The sequence below is a fragment of the Pristis pectinata genome, chromosome 24, assembly GCF_009764475.1.
Source record: "Pristis pectinata isolate sPriPec2 chromosome 24, sPriPec2.1.pri, whole genome shotgun sequence".
Classification (NCBI taxonomy): domain Eukaryota; kingdom Metazoa; phylum Chordata; class Chondrichthyes; order Rhinopristiformes; family Pristidae; genus Pristis; species Pristis pectinata.
The window spans coordinates 14,634,230-14,655,308 of NC_067428.1; the positions used below are offsets into that span (position 1 = coordinate 14,634,230).

The 21,079-nt window shown below is 38.8% G+C and overlaps 1 protein-coding gene across 8 annotated transcripts in view; it reads right to left on the minus strand.

Moving 5' to 3' along the window:
• Nucleotides 1-21,079, minus strand: part of ranbp3b (RAN binding protein 3b) — an 89,813-nt gene that overhangs the window by 14,051 nt on the left and 54,683 nt on the right. For 5 of the 8 annotated variants that reach the window (XM_052038178.1, XM_052038181.1, XM_052038179.1 and 2 more), the window contains 6 exons: nt 17,647-17,796; nt 10,072-10,181; nt 5,850-5,934; nt 5,422-5,542; nt 3,692-3,816; nt 317-437 (listed from right to left, as the gene is read on the minus strand). In XM_052038178.1, the coding sequence (XP_051894138.1) occupies nt 317-437; nt 3,692-3,816; nt 5,422-5,542; nt 5,850-5,934; nt 10,072-10,181; nt 17,647-17,796 (712 nt within the window). The remainder of the gene's footprint in view (nt 1-316; nt 438-3,691; nt 3,817-5,421; nt 5,543-5,849; nt 5,935-10,071; nt 10,182-17,646; nt 17,797-21,079) is intronic. The other 3 variants (XM_052038182.1, XM_052038183.1, XM_052038180.1) reach the window with 1 other exon arrangement.

The window sequence follows — 21,079 nt, forward strand, 5'->3', positions numbered from 1 at the left end:
TACATTTGCTTTGATATTGAGATTTTCCATACAGGTGTGTCTGAAATGCCTTCCTGCTATGTAAACCTTGGCTTCCTTCTACCACAGATCACGTACCAGCAAAATCTGGTATGTGCAACTCAGCATTTTTGTATTAGGCCATGTCATTATTAACCATGAATTTTTAATTACTGAAAGAACTTCCACTATAATTTTTAACAAGGTATTTAAAGTTAAGAAAACCAAATTGTCCATTTTTATAGATTATAAACTTTCACTAAGTGCAATAAATTGTGACTGATAGTGTTATCAAACAGTACAGAAAATGAACACATACCTAGCCTTGACTGCAAGGCTCCATCATCACCAGATGCCATGTCATTGAGCCTCAAGAGACCTCTTCCCCTCTCTACCCAGGATTGTGATGTCTTGTCAAACACAAATAGCTTGCATTGTATCTGAAAGTAATCAAAAAGATTCTGAAGCCAATAAATATTAACTTTCCAATCAGCAGGTTAAACATCCAAACCCCACGCAGATTGATATTCAACTATGAAAGAAGAATGAAAGGTGATTATCGTGAAATATGATGGCACGATTTCAAACTGTAAATGCCACTAAAATCTGTTTTTAATATTTTATTCTCATTTGAAAAATTGCCTTAGTTGGTGCATTTTTCTGTTTCCTCTCCTAATAGCTCTATGTAGTGCTTTAACACTGAGGACTCTCTCTTTGGAGCTTAATGTTCCCTTCTTACCCAATATCAGAATCATACCTGAGGACATTCTGAATGGAGACCACTATCTTGCACCAAAAACAATGCCACATTGAATTAGCAAACTACACAGCAAGCTCTTTTTTAAGCTATGCCACTAGACTAAAGTACAGCGGGACCAGGTGCTAGGGGGAAAGAAAAAGAACTAATGCTTATATGCTCTCTCGTTTTTGAATGCAGTTCCATCTTTAACTAGAAATTATCAGGAGGTGTGGGCATAAAATTTCAACATCCCTTTAAGAAGTAGATATTACACAGCATTCAGGTCCATTAGATGACCATTTGAAAGAGATAATAGTAGACAAATGGAATTGACAGTATAGGAAACACACAAGAAAAAAAACTTTAAGAAACAAGTAAGAATCTTTGCATACGGAACTCAAAGCATATTCAAAGAAAGACATACTAAAATGCTGGTAACTTGAACACTACTTTTTACTCTCCTGCTCTCTTACAGCTTATTACAAATTCTTACATGGGCGTCTTGTTTAGTAAATACAATGCATACATCTCCAATATTATAATTAAAACACTGGGAAGGTAGACCTATCACTTGCTGTGACATCAACAAATAATTCTCTCTCAAGACTTCTGATATTTATTTTGATAGCTTACTTGTCATTTAACCACTCAGTATCATAATACTCTGGCACAAAGCTACAGAACCATTTATTGTAAAGCTGTTTATTTTTAATATGTAAAGCTTAATTGCTATGTTCCACATTTAATACTTAACACCACTTTCAAATCCTTGCTGATCCTTGCAACATTTCTGACAAAAGAAAGTTACTGTTGCAGTGAACTCTGGTGTATAACCTATGTTTACTTTTTTTTAAAAGTTATCTTCTGCTCACTACAACAGACTGTAATGGTCCATGAGTGATTTTATTATCCTGCTGGAACCTTTCAAGGGGATGCAATTTGTCAAATTAAAGATATTTTTGAATGCAGGAAAATCCCTCACATAGCTGGGTTTGTTGAAGAACATCAATATCAAACAGCTTCAGCTACACTACTCTTTTCAGCTACAATAAATATTTTTGTACAGGCCAATCAATGCTTCAATTTAATACATCTAATAATATGTTTTACATTTATTCAAAAGATGGAAAAGCATAATAGAACATGCTTTAATTTCCAGCAGCCTTCATTTCAGGAGGATTCTACAGTTTCAAAGTTTACTGGATTCAGCAAAGGTTCATGATTTCTTATAATTTGGTACTGCCAGATATTGAATAATTCAGAAACCTATTCAGTCCAAAAAATTTACGAAATTGAAACCATATTCGTTTTGTGTGTTTAGTTATTGGATTAATAATTTGTTTATACAATTTATTAAGTGCAAAGGGGAGTGAGGCCCCTAAGATAGAAGCCAGTGAAAACCCTTGCACTGACTCACACTTGAGATAAACCCATCGTGAACATTGAGTTACATCTAAATCTTGTGTCCAAAAAATTAAATTTCGAATATTAATTGCCCAATAGTAAAATCTAAAATTAGGCAAAGCCTTACCGCCATCCTTAACATTCTTAACAAGCTATTGAATTTATAGGTGCAACTGCAGAAATGAGCACAAAGCAACATCTAAATGCTACTACACACACCTCAGTAAGTCAGTAACCTTACCTCACGAAGAACCCACTGATTTCTTTGCATTTGCTGTAGAATTTGGCATTCTATGTGACACAGCAATTTTTGATGACTATGCTGACATCAGTACAAAACCCTACTTTGGGTTTCACTATGGTGGGTTAATAGATCTATTTTCCTTGAGCTTATTTGCCAATAAAATCAATTGACAATATTCAAAGTGTGCATATGTACTGTAACAGATGTGGCCGGATCATTGCTCTAAAATAATGTAAACTTTTTAACTCGGCAAGACAAAGCTGTCTATCACTCCTTAGTGATCTACTGAGTACCTAGCACAAAAATTTTGGTGTATTTTAAAATCCTGGTATGATGAATTGTTTCAAAATCATCAAAAATCTTGCACCACACACAATACAGATGGGCAGTGCTCTCATTCATCAGGTGATGTAAAATTAAATCAAAGTCCTGCATTCTAGGAAGAAAGTATAACGTTTAAGGATGATAGTCTGGGAAAAGAAACAATATAACAGAAAACAAGGACTGACAAGAGTCCTTGTTTGACTGACAAGAGGTTTGGTTTTATATTAAGGTGCCTGGATCAATCAATGTCTGTGAGGAAAAATGTTCACCAGAGCAATAATAATCACATATTTCAACCAGGTAGATTAATTCAACAATATAACTACATCTAAAACTCAAAATGTACATCAAAATGTCCAAAACTCAGTGAAAATGTAAAATTCTTTGATAGAATTTTAAAAAATCTTGAGGATGATCATAGGTAATTCTTGATCAAAACATTAAGCAGGAACACCAACAACAAAATAGCAATGGTGGTTGAGAAAAGAATTCAAGTACATTACCAGATGATGACTCGAATCCTTAGATAAGATTAACATTAATTTTAAAACGATTCAAAATCTGAAATGGTCAATGAACCATAAGCTTGGTTTAAGTGTTTAAAGAAGAGCCAAATCCAAGATTTTAAGGGAAATGGAAATGGTGGAGGAAATCGAGATAAGGATATTAAGTGGAGGAAATGGTGGAGGAAATTGAGATAAGGAGGCTGTAATAGCTAAGAAAATAGCAGAGTAGATTCAACAGAGCAGCTCAACTAAACAATAGTTCTTTCTATGAGGGACTGGTTGTCCAGTCTCTACTGGCGGCTTTTACACAGTTCTTAATGGTGGCCTTGAAAGTGAGTTTCTGCCTGGAACTGCTACAAAGGGGAAAATTCTAAAGATTTTAAAATGTACCAATTCAATTTAATGATATGTGTAGTATTTTCCAACTCGTCAACTCAAATGAAAAGAACAGATATTTTTGGAGTTTCAATCACGTACCTGTAAGACATTACTCTCTGCTTCCTCTCCTGTGATAACCTCAACTTTTTTCAACAAACATTTCTTGGCTGTTGCTTTGGTGTAAGCAGCTGCTGACTCCTCCAGTGATTCTGTCACATTGTTTACTGGAAGTTAATTAATACTTACATTAATTTGGTACTTTTAGAGGCCTCAATGAGCATGACATGATTTTTTTCCCCTCAAACACAGGGGATATTCACAATCATTTCACAACAGTAAATCAAAATGACAAATTAATCATTTTATCCCTGCACAGTGTATTTAACATTAACTAAAGAAGGTCTGCTGGACTTAAAATCTTGTCTGTGTAAGGGATTTACAACAATTGAGCGCTGAACTATTGAATCAGGGCCCTGTTATAGCACTTGAACACATTTGATTCTGGCCAAAGCTATTCAATTATCATTTTAAAACTTAATGTCAAGTTGGTACATTTTTCTAAATCTCTGAAAAATAGAATTACTGAAAACTCAAAAATTAGCCAAAGTCAAGAGTTTTCACACCTGAATACTGCTTCTTGCCAGCTTCCTGTGTAAAACCCCAAAGGTAGTAGAAACGTACCACACATGGTTTATATAAGACAGATAAACACAGGCAGTGATTGACAGGAGGCAAAAAAGCATTTGACCAAGATCCCTCATGGTAGGCTGGTCCAAAAGATTACATCACTTGGGATCCACGGTGAGTTGGCAAGTTGGATGCAAAATTTTCTTGGTCATAGAGAACAGGGGACAGTGATGGAGGGGTGCTTTACTGACTGGAGGTATGATTTGGATGAAAATGTTGGTGGTCTGACTAGTAAGTTTCCAGACCTCACGAAAATTGAAGTTGTCGATAGTGAGAAAGCTTGTCAAAGGATACAGCAGGATATAGATCAATTGGAAACTTGGGCAGAGAAATGGCAGATGGAGTTTAATCCGGACAAGTGTGAGGCGATAGATTTTGGGAGGTCAAATGCAAAAGTGCTTGCCTTCATCGGTTGGGACATCAAAAGTTGGTAAGTCATGCTGCAGCTGTATAAAACTTTGGTTAGGCCACGTTTGAAGTATTGTCTGCAGCTCTGATCGCCACACTATAGGAATGAAGTGGAGACTTTGGACAGAATACACAAAGGTTCACCAGGATGTTGACTGACCTGGAGTGTATTAGCTACAAGGAGAGGTTGAACAAACTTGGATTGTTTTTTTTCTGGAGTGTTAGAGGCTGAGGGGCAACCTGTTAGGTATATAAAATTATGAGAGGCATAGATAGGGAAGACAGTCTGAGTCTCTTTCCCAGGGTGGAAATGTCAAATACCAAAGGGCATAGGTATAAGGTGAGATGGGAAAAGTTTAAAGGAAATGTGCAAGGCAAGCTTTTTTTATTACACGAGAGCAGTAGGTGCCTAGAATGTGCTGCCAAGAGAGGTGGTAGAAGCAGATATGATAACAACAGAGGCATTTAGATAGATACGTGAACAGGCAGGGAATATAGAGATATGGACCATGTGTGGGTAAATGGGGTTAGTTAAGATTGGCGTCACTGTCACGGCAGACTTAGTGGGCTGAAGGGCCCATTCCTGTGCTGTAGTGTGCTGTTCTATGACAGAACAACACATTTTCAGTAAAACAATCATTTATAAGTAGAGGCTAAATCTATCACAAATAAGAGACCATAAGCAAAATCAATATGCAGAAAACCAGTTAAATATTTGCAAAACCAGTTATTACCTTTCTCTGGTGTAGTTTCCTGTAATGGTTCAGATGCAGATCCTGATGGAGTAGCTGCATTTTCTCCAAAGAGCTGGTCACTGCTGCTTTCACTGCACACATCACCTGGCCGTGGCAAACTCTGCAAATGTAATTCCCTTGTACTTAGCAATCAATGTACAAGACTAGTCAATTCCCTGTATTCCTACTTCATTTCAAGTTATATTTAAATATAGAAATCCTTACAAATGGTCACCTACCAAAGTAATATCACATCAAGCTAGAAAAAAAAATTCCAAATATTCAACTGCATTATTCAGAATAAATATTTATGTCTCTTAGTACCGCTCTTGCACTTACCAAATGCATAATAATTGCAATCACTGTACAATAAAAGTGAAGGAATATATGTTAGATCTTGAACATAATAATTGATTTTGTACACTTACCAGTACCCTTTCACTCATGTTCTCTCCAAACACAAACTTGGCACTTTTTGCATTACTCTCTGCATTTTCTCCAGAGTCCAGAAGACTATAGTAGGGTGAGAAAAATAAACAAAAAAACACTTATGCTATTAGGCAGAAAAATGGCAATGTAACATAATAGGAAAAGACACAAATATTGCACATTGAAAGAACAGACACATTGAACAAATGGTGATGAATTGTTTATTAAAGAACCTGAAAGTGAATTAAGGGATAAGATATCTTTATTAGTCACACGTTCATCGAAACACATAGTGAAATGCATCTTTTTTGCGTAGAGTGTTCTGGGGGCAACCCAGAAGTGATAGTGGATCCTAGCACTTAACAAGTTCAGCAATCAACAAAGCAAAGAGAAAGCTGAGCTTTAACATCAAGTCAATTCTCAGACTGTAATACATAATGCTCTGCTAAAACCACATCAAGTTCTGGCATGTCATAAAGGACATTTCTCAACGTTATAGAGAAAGGCCCAAGGGGCTGATCCCTGAATAATATGAAGAAAGGTTGCCATACAGAGATTTCTAAAGGAAGGATAAGGTGAATGGCTTTTCTCATCTGTACATATTTTTTGGATGTTTGTGGATTGATTTAATTTACTTTTGCAGAGACCGAATATGAACAATGGATGCATTTAAGTTCTTAACCCATATTAAATGCTGACCCATATTAAATTGACCGGAGGTCAAATGCAAGAAGAAAACAGAGCAAAAGTAATTGTTAGGATGCTGTTTAACATCTGTGATTATTCATTTGTGCACAGTTAACAAGCTTGTTGTTTAACTTATAAATAGGAAAAGAAGTAGATTTAGATGCAAGTTCCTGCACTAGTTCAGCCACAGTTCCTGATGCAGCAGCAGTATTTTCTCTAAAGAGCTGGTCAGTGTTGTTTTCATTGCACACAATACCTGGCCATGGAAATATCTTTAGATGTGGTTTTATCTTTTTATTTTGAGTGTTGTTTAACCCAACAATAAGGCTACAGTTGGCACCTGGATTTAGCTGACAGTAGGTCAGGAGGATAAGATAATTTGGGACAAAAGACAAAACCAATCCCAAAGGAGAGCTTTATCAATGGAGGTAACACAAATTCTATTTAAGGTAGTGAGAACAAGGATATTAATAGATTTAAGAGGATCAAGAGATTAGAAGTGGTAGTGATTGTTAGACTTCAGTGAAACAATGCAGAATCTGCATCTTCGATTTACAAAAAGAAAACAGTTTTCTCTATTCAAAGAAAAGGTAAGGAGATCAAGATGCATTGTTAAAAGAGTGGAAGCATGAACAAAATTGGACTGGGTTTGAGAGCTGCTTATAATTAAAGGTAGATAATGAAATGACACCGAAGTTGCAGTCTACAGCAGGAACACTGCAGAACATGGATGCAGTTACTAGGATGAAATTTCTAAATTTAGAATTTTGAAATTGCACAGTGGTGATGTGGCACGGTCAGACTGTAAAATGTTACTTGCAGCACTGTTATACTGTACAAATGTATTTACTAATCACTGCCAACGTCAGTGACAAGTAAACCATATAAAATATCCTGACAATATCCAATTCACAGCTCTAAACAAGAGTGGCTGTGTTTTAGCAATAATTCCCAACAGCACTTCAGTTAGTCGAAATGTCAAGTACTTTATTCATTCCAACTTCTCTTCAGTATACCTGAAAAATTGTGGGCTACAATGGATTCTGTATACATCCATAAAAAGATCAAGACATAACTTTGTTGCTTTTTTTTGCATTATGCAGCTTCAATCACTATACACAGCCTTTAACAATGTTACAAAAGCCTTTGATTCTTTCAACCAGGCAAATGTGGAGAGACCTTCTCAAGTTTGTACACCTTCAGAAATTTGTTCCCATTCTATGTCTGTTACATGCAATATGTGATTCTGAACAAAAAACAAACTGCTGGAGGAACTCAGTGGGCCAAGCAGCATCTGTGGAAGCAAAGGAATGGTCGACATTTTGGGTCAGGACCCTGCATCAAGACTCAGTATTCTAAACAATAGATTGACAACAGACCTGACCTCAATGCAATCAGGGGTTAAGCATGGCTGTGCCTTTGCTCCAACTCTTTTCTCAAATCTTTCTCACTGCAATGTTTCTTTTCATCTCCAACAAGGTCCCACAGCCGCGATGCTCAATTAGAGGACAAATGGAAACTGCTTAACCTACATTACGACCACTTCAAAACAAAGGACACTCCAATCTCCATCACTGAGATACAGCACATGGGTGATGACGGCACATGCACATGATCAGAAACTAAGCTCCAAGTCATAACCAATTTGTTCACACAAGTACAATAAATATTCACAAAACACAGGACCTCTACCAGCCTGCTCCCATAGCACAACTCCTCCTTATGACAATAAGCTGTGTGGCTAAGCTAACACCATCTATAAATTCACCGATGACATTACTGTTGTTGGTAGAATCTCAGATGGCGACGAGGAGGCATACAGGAGTGAGACAGATCAGCTGGTTGAGTGGTGTCACAACAACAACCTCACACTCAACGTCAGCAAGACCAAGGAACTAATCATAGACTTCAGTCGGGAGAACACACACCAGTCCTCATTGAGGAGTCAGTGGTGGAAAGGGTGAGCAACTTCAAGTCCCTGGGTGTCAACATCTCGGAGGATCTATCTTGAGCTCAACACATTGATGCAATCACAAAGGCAGCACACCAGCAGCTCTACTTCATTAGGAGTTTAAGAAGATTTGATACGTCACCAAAGACTCTTGCAAATTTCTATACATGTGGAGAGCATTCTGACTGGTTGCATCACCGCCTGGTATGGAGGCTCCAATGCACAGGATCGCAAGAGACTGCAGAGGGCTGTAGACCCAGCCAGCACCATCACAGGCACAACTCTCTCCACCATTTCCTCAAGAAGGCAGTATCCATCACTAAGGACCCTCACCATCTGGGACATGGCCTCATCTCGAGGAGGTACAGCAGCCTGAAGACCCACACTGAATGATTTAAGAACAGCTTCTTCCCCTCCACCATCAGATTTCGGAATGATCCATGAACCCATGAACACTACTTCGTTATTCCTTTTTTATTACACTATTTATTTTGTAATTTATAGTAATTTTACATCTTTGCACTGGACTGCTGTCGCAAAACAACAAATATCACGACATACAAGTCCTGATCCTCATTCTAAACAATGAGAACCTGCAAAATGTGGACTTTGCATATCTCAGCAGCTACCTGATATTGATAATGAAAATTCAATACCACCACCAGTATACCAGCATAGCAACTGACTGTCTGAGAAACAGAGTATTCAAAGTTCAAAATCTTAACAAAGGGCGGCACGGTAGTGTAGCGGTTAGCGCAACGCTATTACAGCGCCAGCAATCGGGGTTCGATTCCCGTCACTGTCTGTAAGGAGTTTGTGCGTTCTCCCGTGTCTGCGTGGGTTTCCTCAGAGTGCTCCGGTTTCCCCCCACATTCTAAAGACATACGGGTAGGTTAATTTGGGGGTTTAAAACGGGCGGCACAGACTTGTTGGGCCGGAAGGGCCTGTTACCACGCTGTAAATAAAATTTTTTTAAAAAGCCCAAGGTCCACTGGGCAAGAGAGATTCTCACCTTCCTGTATGCCTCAAGATATTGTGTCCCAACAGCAAGCACCCCAAAGCACTAGAAAAGTACCACCAATGCTTCCCCACAAAATCCTTTAAATTCACCAGCACAGCAAGTGAACCAACATCAGCATCCTCTCCCAGAGCAATACCTCCAGTACTGAGGCTCCAATTATGCTCAGCCAGCTCCAACGGGCAGCCCACATTGTTCACACACCAGGCACCTTATTTCAAGCATTGCCACGACAAGGGATTAGAAGAAAGGAAGAGAAAATGCTTCAATGAAGTCCTTGAGGTGCCTTTGGAAAAGAGTGCAGCATCATTGACTCACCGGAATTCCTGGCCCATGATCATTCAGAATGGAGGAGCAGGTGAGATAGGACTGAGAATCTCGTCTCTTTGTCAGAAGCACAAGGAATTCCAGTGAAAACAGTATGCTCCTTCCACCGTCTCCCACACCATCCATTCACTCACCTTGTCAAATCCTATCTGCCCCTCCTGCAGTAGAATCAACAAATTCACACTGGCCTCATCAAACACCACAGAACTAAAGTGAAAGAATGGATTAAAGCACTTACTTTGTAGTATTTTGCTTTATGTACTGGAGAAAGTAGTTGGTTGCTGGCAATGCTTCTCCATCCATAGAACTTTCCTTCATATCACCTGAAATGTCACTGCCTTCCACAATCTGCAAAAGATCACAAATATAAAAATGCATGCACAAGCTACAGCACAGTACCTCATAGATGTAAGTTTACAATACAATTCCCCAACAATTACATTTACCCAGCCTTTGCTGTGACATATTGTGGATGCAAAATTACAAAAATATATTCTATATGATACTCATTTTCCTTTTTACGATATGGAGTCTTTGGAAGAAGTTGACGGCATAGTGTGCAAAATTTATGGCTATGAATCATTTTTAGCAAGAGCAAATATTTTAGGAGCAGAAAGTCCAAACAAACCCTTCCTTCTTAAATCACCCAACACTTCCCCACATAATTTTCATTACTGCTCTTTTCAATGAAATTGGTATTGGTTTATTATTGTCACTTGTACCGAGGTACAGTGAAAAGCTTGTCTTACAAACCGATCGTACAGGTCAATTCATTACACAGTGCAGTTACACTGAGTCAGTACAGAGTGCATTGAGGTAGTACAGGTAAAAACAACAATAGTACAGAGTAAAGTGTCACAGCTACAGAGAAAGTGCAGTGCAATAAGGTGCGAGGTCACAACAACGTAGATCGTGAAGTCATAGTCCATCTCACTGTATAAGGGAACTCTTCAATAGTCTTATCACAGTGGGTAGAAGCTGTCCTTAAGTCTGGTGGTACGTGCCTTCAGGCTCCTGTATCTTCTACCCAATGGAAGAGGAGAGAAGAGAAAATTTCCCGGGTGGGTGGGGTCTTTGATTATGCTGGCTGCTACACCAAAACAACGAGAGGTAAAGACAGAGTCCAAGGAGGGGAGGCTAGTGTCTGTAATGCACTGGGCTGCGTCCACAACTCTCTGCAGTTTCATGCGGTCCTGGGCAGAGCAGTTGCCGTACCAAGCCGTGATACATCAAGATAGGATACTTTCTATGGTGCATTGGTAAAAGCTGATGAGAGTCAAAGGGGACAAACCAAATTTCTTTAGCCTTCTGAGGAAGTAAAGGCGCTGGTGAGCTTTCTTGGCCGTGGCTTCTACGTGATTTGACCAGGACAGGCTGTTGGTGATGTTCACTCCCAGGAACTTGAAGCTGTCAACCCTCTCGACCTCAGCACCATTGATGTAGACAGGTGCATGTACACTGCCCCCTTTCCTGAAGTCAATGACCAGCTCTTTGGTTTTGTTGACATTGAGGGCAAGGTTGTTGTCATGACACCATTCCACTAAGCTCTCTATCTCCTTCCTGTACTCCGACTCATAGCTGTTTGAAATATGGCCTACAACAGTGGTATCATCTGCAAACTTGTAGATGGAGTTAGAGCAGAATCTGGCCACACAGTCACGAGTGTATAGGGAGTAGAGGGCTGAGGACGCAGCCTTGTGGAGCACCAGTGTTGAGAATAATTGTGCCGGAGGTATTGCTGCCTATCCTCACTGATTGCGTTCTGTTTGGTAGAAAGTCAAGGATCCAGTTACAGAGGGAGGTGTTGAGTCCTAGGTCTCAGGAGTTTGGTGACAAGCTTACTTGGGATTATTGTATTGAAGGCAGAGCTGTAGTCAATAAAGAATAGTCTAATGTAGGTGGCTTTACTGTCCAGATGCTCCAGAGTTGAGTGTAGGGCCAGGGAGATGGCATCCGCTGTAGACCTGTTTCGGTGATAGGCAAATTGTGATGGGTCCAGGTTGTCTGGTAGGCTAGAGTTGATGCGTGCCATGACCAACCTCTCAAAGCACTTCATGGTGGTGGATGTCAGAGCCACTGGTCGGTAGTCATTGAGGCATGTTACCTTGCTTTTCTTCGGTACCAGGATGATGGTGGTCTTCTTAAAACAGGTAGGAACCTGAGCTTGAAGCAGGGAGAGGTTGAATATGTCCGCAAATACTTCTGCCAGCTGATCAGCACAAGATCTGAGCACATGGCAGGGGTACCATCTGGGCCAGGTGCTTCCCTCGTGTTCACTCTCCGGAAGACTGATCTTACGTCCTCCACTGTGATCACAGGTTCAGCTTCATTGGTGGCTGTCAGGGTGGATGGTGACAATCCACTTCCGTTCTGTTCAAAACGCGCATAGAATACGTTAAGTTCATCCGGAAGGGATGTGCTGTTGTTAGCTATGCAGCCCGACTTCGTCTTGTAGCCTGTTATGGCGTGTAAGCCCTGCCATAACTGACAGCTGGTCAGGGATTCTATTTTGAGTCGGTATTGCCTCTTAGCATCCCTGGTACCTTGATTTCTTGTACAGATCAGGTCCACCAGATTTGTGTGCAGCAGTCCTCTCCTTCAGTAGGGAGTGGATCTCTTGGTTCATCCATGGTTTCCTGTTTGGGAACACCCGTATTGTCTTTTCCCTCATAATAAAAAAGATGGATGTGCATGTGGAGTAGAAATATTTATGTAGGCTTGAGGTAAATAGCTGTACGTTTTATGTAATTTTAACACACTTTGAACAAGTAGATATCCCTTCATACCATCTAGTATAAAAATGTCTTATTAGAGTAAACAAATTGTCAGGGACAAGACTGTTAGCCCACCTCACTAAAAAATCTTTAATGAATCATTTCAAAGTTTCTTCAAAGAACATATGAACACATGAATTAGGAACAGCCCCTTGGCCTGATCTGTCATTCAAGAACATATGAACACATGAATTAGGAACAGCCCCTTAGCCTGATCTGTCATTCAATAAGATCCTACCTGATCCAAATGCAGCCTCAATTCCTGTCTAGCCTAGTAACCTTTCCTATCATTACTCATCTATAATCTATTTACCTCTATCATACAAAAAAAAAATCCAAGACTACATTTCCACAGCCCTTTTAGGAAGACTGTTCCAAAGACTCACATCTTTTTGAAATTAAAAAAACCTCATCTGTCTTAAATAGGCAACCCCTAGATTTTCCCACAAGAGGAAACATCCTTTCTGTATCTAGGCTGTCAAGACTTCTCAGAAGTATATCAAGTAAGTTTACAAACAGGAATAAATTCCTACATACTTTATGGTGTTTTGCTTTGTGTACTAGAGAAAATAATTGCTCTCAAGTCATAAGGGGATTTGAGAGTCATTGAAAGATACAGGAAAGATACACAGACAAAAAGTAAAATGTGATAAGTATAAAGAAGAATCGGAAAGTATTTAAACAATCACAGAAATACAAAAGGAGTTATCAGTGCAGTCCTTGATTTCTGATAAAGAGTTAACATATAAAGCATCAGCTTACTTCACAGTGACCTAGAGATACTCATAGACCTTCGGTGCATCCCAAGATGAATAGGGACAGCTTGAATGAACTACATTCATGTTCCTTGTTTTTTTTCATCTTACTGATATTTTTCATACATCATCTGTCACCTCATTACTCACCTTTATATATCAAGAGTCATGATCATTGTTTTTGTTGAAAGCAAGCTTCTTAAATCATCAGGTCAGTGTCATTCCATAAATTAATCATCCATTGCTTTCCTTTTGTCTATACACTGATCAAACAAATCAACTACATTAATCAAGCCCTAAGTCTCTCCAGTCCTTCTCGGAGTTCTTGGTTTGAACACATCATGGATTCCGGAGGCAAATGAAGATTAGATTATTTGATGTAAAACTTCCTTTTAACCCTTTCCTGTTCCTGAATTAGAATATACTTTAAACAGCAAAATCCTGGTCCAATGTTCCCACAATCTCACTTTCACATATACCAAGTAATTTAGAATCCACCTGGAGCAAATTAATTATGTTATTTCAATAAAAGCTATTTGATTCTAATGGCTGTTTTTTGCATAAGAAGCTGATCGTTTTTAGAACTTTTAGTTCCTAAATGCTGGATGAATAAATTTATGAGGCAGGGATACCCTTAGAAATGGTGTTATTTTTGATGCACTTTATTAGTACATAATTTGAAGGTTACTTATTCATAACCATAGCTTGTTTTTAGATGCATTCTATAGGTTCCACTAAGATCTACACCAAAATGACATTCCTGACTAAAGAATCAAATGACGCTACTATCCAATTATTTACTTGACCACGTCCACTAATTCTACCAATGACCATAAGTAATTCAGAAATGAAAAACGTACAATCCTTTTGTTCAATGTCCAAAATCACTTTACAACCTCTGCAATTTCATCCTGTGATATTAATTACAATATTTTAATGCTGAGTCCAAATATCCCACCAGGTCTCTGTTTGGTGGTGCTTGACTAAAGTACTAAACACCATCAACCCTATCTGTATAGAACATTACTCTTCAAACACTGGCTATCACAGATGTATAGAGTCTGTTGTCCAGTGTAATGTAGTTGAGCCATCATTCTGCAAGACAAGACTGAGAAAGGATCTCACCAAGAAGTTTACCATTGCTGCATTCACAGGGAATCACTTGCTGCAAATGTAATGACATGATAGTGGTCAGATGTGTTCTCTGCTGCAGTAAAAATGTCGTCAGCCTAGTGTTATGTAAATAGATAGGAAGTTTGTAGAATCTAATTTAGTTTTACGTAGTAGGTTTCAGTTCTGGCAAGAGTCTGCAAACTAAAGAAAGAATGTTTCAGACTTTTGATTGACTGGTACTCATCACTTCACTTGCTCAGCCAATGATTTTGTGTTTTGATTGATTACAAGACATATTCAACGAGCTCAATCAACTTAACCTTCCTTTGCAAAGGAAGAACTGTATTACCATTGAAAAGAAACAGTACCTGGCTTTATCTAAAAGCTCTCCATTTTGGGTAATTACATTACGCAAGATGCGATAATTATATTCCTGACATGAGTGACAATAATTGACTAATTTAGAATGTCACCCCTGGAAGTTACAGATATAATGAAGGAAATGTCACAACTGCACATGCGATTGGAAGAATACTTTCCTGAAAGACAGATGAATGTGTTTTTCCTAAATTTGAAGTCCATTTTCAGATAACTATTCAGGAAAAGTCAACATTTCAATGAGCTCAACAGAGAATTTGATTGGTATTTCTGATGATGCAGCTTTGTAAGATAATTTTCAAGTTATGTCTCTTAATTAGTTCTGGCTGTCAATTCAAGAGTCCAATTTGCTTCAAGCAGTGACTAAAAAGCTTGTGCTCAATATGTCAATCTTCAGCCAATTTGATTCACTCCATGTGATATCAAGAAACAGATAAGAGCACTGGATACAAGAAAGGCTGTGGGGCTGGACTGGCATCAGCTGTGGGGCCGGATCAGCAGTAGTGAATATTTGCACTCCTGAAGACCTGTACTCTAAAACTATCTGCACCTTTAGACAAACTTCCAATACGATTACAACACTGGCATCTATTCAACTATGTGGAAAATCCTGTTCACAAAACATAGGACAAATTCAATCAGATTAACTTTAGACGAATCAGTCTACTCCCAATCATAAGTAAAACAGAAGGTGTCATCAGTTATCAAGCTGCACTTAATTGGAAATCCGCTCACTGACGTCCAGTTTCGATTTTGTAATAAACATTCAGTTCTGGACCTCATCCAGACCTAGGTCTAAACATGAATGAACAAGCAAAGTTCCAGAGCTGAAATGAGACTGACCGCCCTTGACATCAAAACAACATTTAACCAAGAGTAGCATCAGGAAATACCAGTAAAAGCTGAAGTCAATGGGCATCACGGAGAAAACAATCCAATAGTTGGAGTCATACTTTGTACAATGGAAAATGGTGGTGGCTTTTGGAGGTCAATCACCCTAGTCCCAGGACATCACCCTAAGGAATTCCTCAAGTGGTGTCCCAGGCCCAACCATCTTCAGCTGCTTCATAAGTGATCTTCCTTCCATTAACGTTTGTTGATGATTGCACAATATTAAATTCCATTCGCACTTCCTCTGCAAATGAAACAATCCATGCATGCAGCAAGACCTAGACAACATTCAGGCATGAGCTGATAAGCAGCAAGTAACATACAAATGACAAAATGCCAGGTAATGACCAGGTCCAACAACGGAGAGTCTAGTCACCTACCCTTGACATTCATTGGCATTAATGTTGCTGAGTCCCCCACAGTCGACATCTATGGTGCTCATCAATGACCAGAAACTCAACTGGGTCAGTCATATAAATTCCACAGCTACAACAACAGGTTAGAGCCCGGGTATCCTGTGGCAAATGACTCGATTTCGGATACCCCAAAGCCTTTCCCCAATCTATGCAGCACAAATCAGAGTTTGATAGAGTGCTCTCCATTCACCTGAATGAATGCAGCGGCAACAGCCCTCAAGAAGCTCAGCACCACGCAGGACAAAGATCGCCCATGTGATTGACATTCTATTAACCAATCTTAATGTTCATTCTCTACACCACAGGTAGAGAGTGGCTGAAGTATGCGCCACTATAAGATGCACTGATTATACTTGTCTAGGATACTCCAACAGCGTTCCTCCAAACCTGCAACCTCTACCACTCAGCAGGTCAAGGGCAGCAGGTGCACAGAAACACACTACCAACAGGTTCCCCTTCAAGTCATACATCATCCTGAGTTAGAAATACATTGCTGTATCTTCATCGTTTTTGGGTCCACATCCTGGAACTTCCTACCCAATAGCACTGTGGAAGTGCTTTCTTCAAAAAGATAGAGCAGTTCAAGATTGTAGCATACCACCACGTTCTCAAGGACAATTGAGGATACACAATAAACGTTTGCTTTACCAGTGACTCCCAGCTTGCCACAAAAATGTATACACATAGATTGAAAAGGATAGACTTTTCTTTGCCAAGTTACATGAAGCAGAAATTGCCCAAACATGGAAACAGATCAAAAGGTGAAACAAGCTCAAACTTCTCGCTGAGTAAAAGTTGTTCTATATATTGCGCTTTTCTGTTTTATTTTGTTTTTATTCAGTGTTTATAATTAAAGCAGAGAATAGGGTTAGGACCAAGAAAAGTAAATCTCTTTAAAATAAGAAATGACAACAAAAAAAATAAACCTGTTTTCCAACACCACACAAACTCATTCACTTCCAGTGTTACAGCTAACATATTAATTCTAGAAGAAAGTTCAGAACTCTATTCAATGCAGTAAGAATCTTTCACAAACTCCACTACTGAATCATTTTTCTTTCCTTAACTTATTGTTGTTTATTTCTCAGGTTATCCTGAATTTTCATTTTTTCCCCACATGATTTATGGCTACCATCCATTTTCAAGATTATCTTCACACTGTAAAGTTTTCTCTTGTTATTCACTGTAACCTAATTTCTCTCCATTTCTCCCCCCCATTTAGTTCATTCTTCAGACATAACAGATGCTTTATTTCCATATAGTAAGCTTCCACTAGATTCTCAGTATAGCATTAGATATATACTGTTCATACATACCAACTCTTATATCACTATTTTTCCTCATCTATCAAGCAATAGTAAAGGTTTCAAGCAGATAATGTACTGCTTTAGTTATAATTAACCCAAAGAATAACTGTTCGTGTAAGACCACACTAAAGGTCATTGAACAGCACATGGAGAATTTTCAATATTGTAATAACATGAACCTTCACTCTGTTTCGAAGATTTTCCCCAAATACGAAGTTCGTCTGCTCCTCAAGCTGCTCAGGCTGCTCCTTGCTATCCTCCTCCTCTTTCTTCTCATCTACTTCACAGCTGCTCTTGGTCTCTGATGGGACTGCTAATTTTGTATTCTCCTGGAAATGTGGAGAGATCATTTTTAAGTAAACTCTGTATACCATCTCAACCCAAATATTCAGGCAATAAGGATTTATATACAAAGTAAACTTTTCAAAGAACATTTCAGGGTACCATGCCAAACAGAAAGGATGATCACCTCGAAAGTCTACCATTAGTATGACTGAAAACATTTAATATGCACATAAATAGGAACTTTTACAGACAGAGGAATGTTACAATCTTCCTTATTTGGTCAACCTCAACATACAAACAGTTGCATACCAAAGTTTAAGATATCGCTCCACCGATGGCTCAGTTGGCAAACTAGTGCCCAGTGTGGAACTGAGCCATAAAGCAAAGATGATCCAGGTTCGATCCCTGGTCTATCCTGAGTTAGCTGCATCAGGTTCTCCAATTGGCCTTAGTGCCCCTAGGCTAGGGAGGAGAGAAAAAAATAAATCAGCCACGGTTCCCACTCCTGATCATTATCCAGTGACTTGCTAGAAAGTGCATTTGTGGTCATCGGACAAGGACAGGATTGGCTTGGCTGTGGTTCCTCCCACTATTAATGCTACGATTTCTAGTTATGGATCCTTCTGCTCTATATTCCAGCTCTCAATCGGCTTCTCAGTCACGTTCCAGCTCAAGATAAACCCTGCCCTGATGGTGACCTGTTCAAATATCTGCAACTGGATGACTTACAACTTCTCCAACCAATCCTCAAGCAACGCCGTCAATCTCTCAGTCAGAAAAAAGAAATAAAAGGAAAAGGGTATTGAACAGGGCAAAAAGCTGCAGGGTAAAAGAGTCTGGGAACTAAATGCCTCAACTGTTGTTTTTTGGGGAAATATACAAAATCTTCCAAGCACCATTTGATCAAGATGGAAGACAACTGTAACAAAGAAGCTTGATTGTGCTTGAGCTCCTAATCATATTTTCAATATAACAGTGCCCTGTTTACATGTTTTTGTTCTTCAATTCCCCATCTCTCATTCTTCCTCTTGTTCTCTACTATATTCTAAAATTGCCCTGCAACTTTATTTTTATCTCATTGTCCTTTCTAAATTTATTTCAAAAGATCCATGTATTCTATCTTTAATATCATCCTCATTTGTGACGACAATCATTTTTCTTCAGTGCTTGCTGAACAATGTTATTAATTACTTCTTTTGTTCAGGCACTATACTTGCCCTCTTAAGATTGTTTTCATCAACTGCTGCTCAAAAATCCACTAAGGTGTTCTCTTCAAATTAATTTTTAAATCACCTTTCCTTAGAGTTTCTTAGTCTTTTAAATTGTTATCATTTCCTAGCTCTGATCCATCCTCTTCTAGATACAATTACAATGTTTAAAGCACTGTTGTATGGCACTTTGATACAAAAAGAAGAGGGATATGGGACTAATGCAGGCAAATGGGATTAGCGTAGATAGGCATCAGAGTCGGCATGGGCGAGGTGGATAGAAAGGGCCCATTTCTGTGCCGTACATTTCTATGATAATATTGGATTCTTTCCATTTAGGTTCTACCCTACCCAAATCAGAGACCCTTTTGGTCAAAGACAAATAGTAACCTCTGAAACAGTGACTGCAGGACACCATTCATTTTTATTCTCTTTGACCCGTAAGGCATTCAAAAGGAAATAAAAACAAATCTCACATCTATTTAGGGTCTTTCACATCTTTCATGTGCTAAAGTAACCATCATTGGATCCCTCTTATTCCTCATCAAATGCTGCCAACAATATGTCACCCGTTAACTCTGGATGGTGTCTATATGTATAATGATGAAATATGGTTCCAGTTCATCAGCCTGACTTTCAAAACACCAAAAACCAAAGGTAATGTTTTAGGCTCCCATAAGACTAGAAAGTAACTTTACATTAAAGTGACAGCTTTAGAGCAGAAGAATGTTCCCAAAATGATCCAGATAAAAAAATGAAATAAGACATTCTGAGCCAAATAGATGAATAGAAGTGCCCTAAAACTTTTTTCAAAGGTCTTAAAAAGAGGAAAAAGTATATGAACGATCTAAACCAGAACTGTGAATGGATACTTCTTGGCTGTAAGGTTGGAGATTATTTGATAGAGAGGGATTTAAATTTTGAAAATTTTAAATTTGTTATATTGGGACTGGAAGCCCATGTAAATCACAAAAGGCAGAGGTGACAGGGGTGGGATTTACTGCAGGGGAATTTCTAACAAGAGTGGGGAAGATGGAGTGAGTAGTTGGGCAAGCATCAAAAAATTGAATTTGGAGATGACAGTAATATGAATGTGGGATTGAATCCCTATTAGAGGTAAGAACAGAGTTGGGGGCCATTACTTATTGAGAGAAAATAGGAATTAGAAACTCCCACCGTTAATGTCACCTTTGTGAATACTGTGGTTTTGCCTTAAAGAGTGGATAGAGATAGGAATGGAATTGGTGGTAAGGAAAATGAAGGCCTTCAGATGACCTCTTTGAAGGTCAAGAATATTTCTTTGCCAGTCACTACAGTATAATCCATCCTAACAAACCTTGCTGCTGGGGTTTTGGTTAAGTTCTACTTATTTTAATAACTCCAGACACAGGAGCTTTCAATAGAGCATTTATTCTAACAGAAAGGAACTCACTATATTTACAGATCTTCACACACATTTCTTGTATTATGTATAGACATCAGTCCATTCTCTGAACACATGGATTATTAAATAACTGCATACAAATACAGCAGACTGCTTTCGTCCTTTGAAGAAAATACGTGAAAACACAGCCATCATAGATTCAGTCCACTGATGGACTTCCTTGGTTTGACTCAATTGTGTACTTGCTTCTGGTTTTATACTGAGGAATGTGCATCTGCTTGACTATTCTGAGACCACTGAAAAGTAGTTGACACTGTATCAACATCAGGAATAGATTTACCATCATACTTTATCTCAGTGTCTTCAGGTGTTGTCCTACAGTGAGCATTTGATATACATGGCCATTACATTTGGCATCATGTCGGCAAACTAAATATCATTTCAGATTAGAGATTTAAGACTACTTCACAGATCTCATTAGTAGTCTCACATTTGCCCACTGGGCTGTTGACCAACTCTCCAGTCAGTTGAAACTGCTTTTGTTTCCTTAAAACACTGCCTCCTGCTTCAGTTGCTGCCCCTCCTTCTGCCCTTTAAATCAGGCTGTTCAATTGTGTACAAAGATAACGATGCATTAGCAAGTCTGTCGAAATAAAGTACTGAAGTATGGAATTGTATAGATTTAAGCAAATAGTTTGCCAGTCACAGATTCATCATGAAGCTAGTTCAATTTTA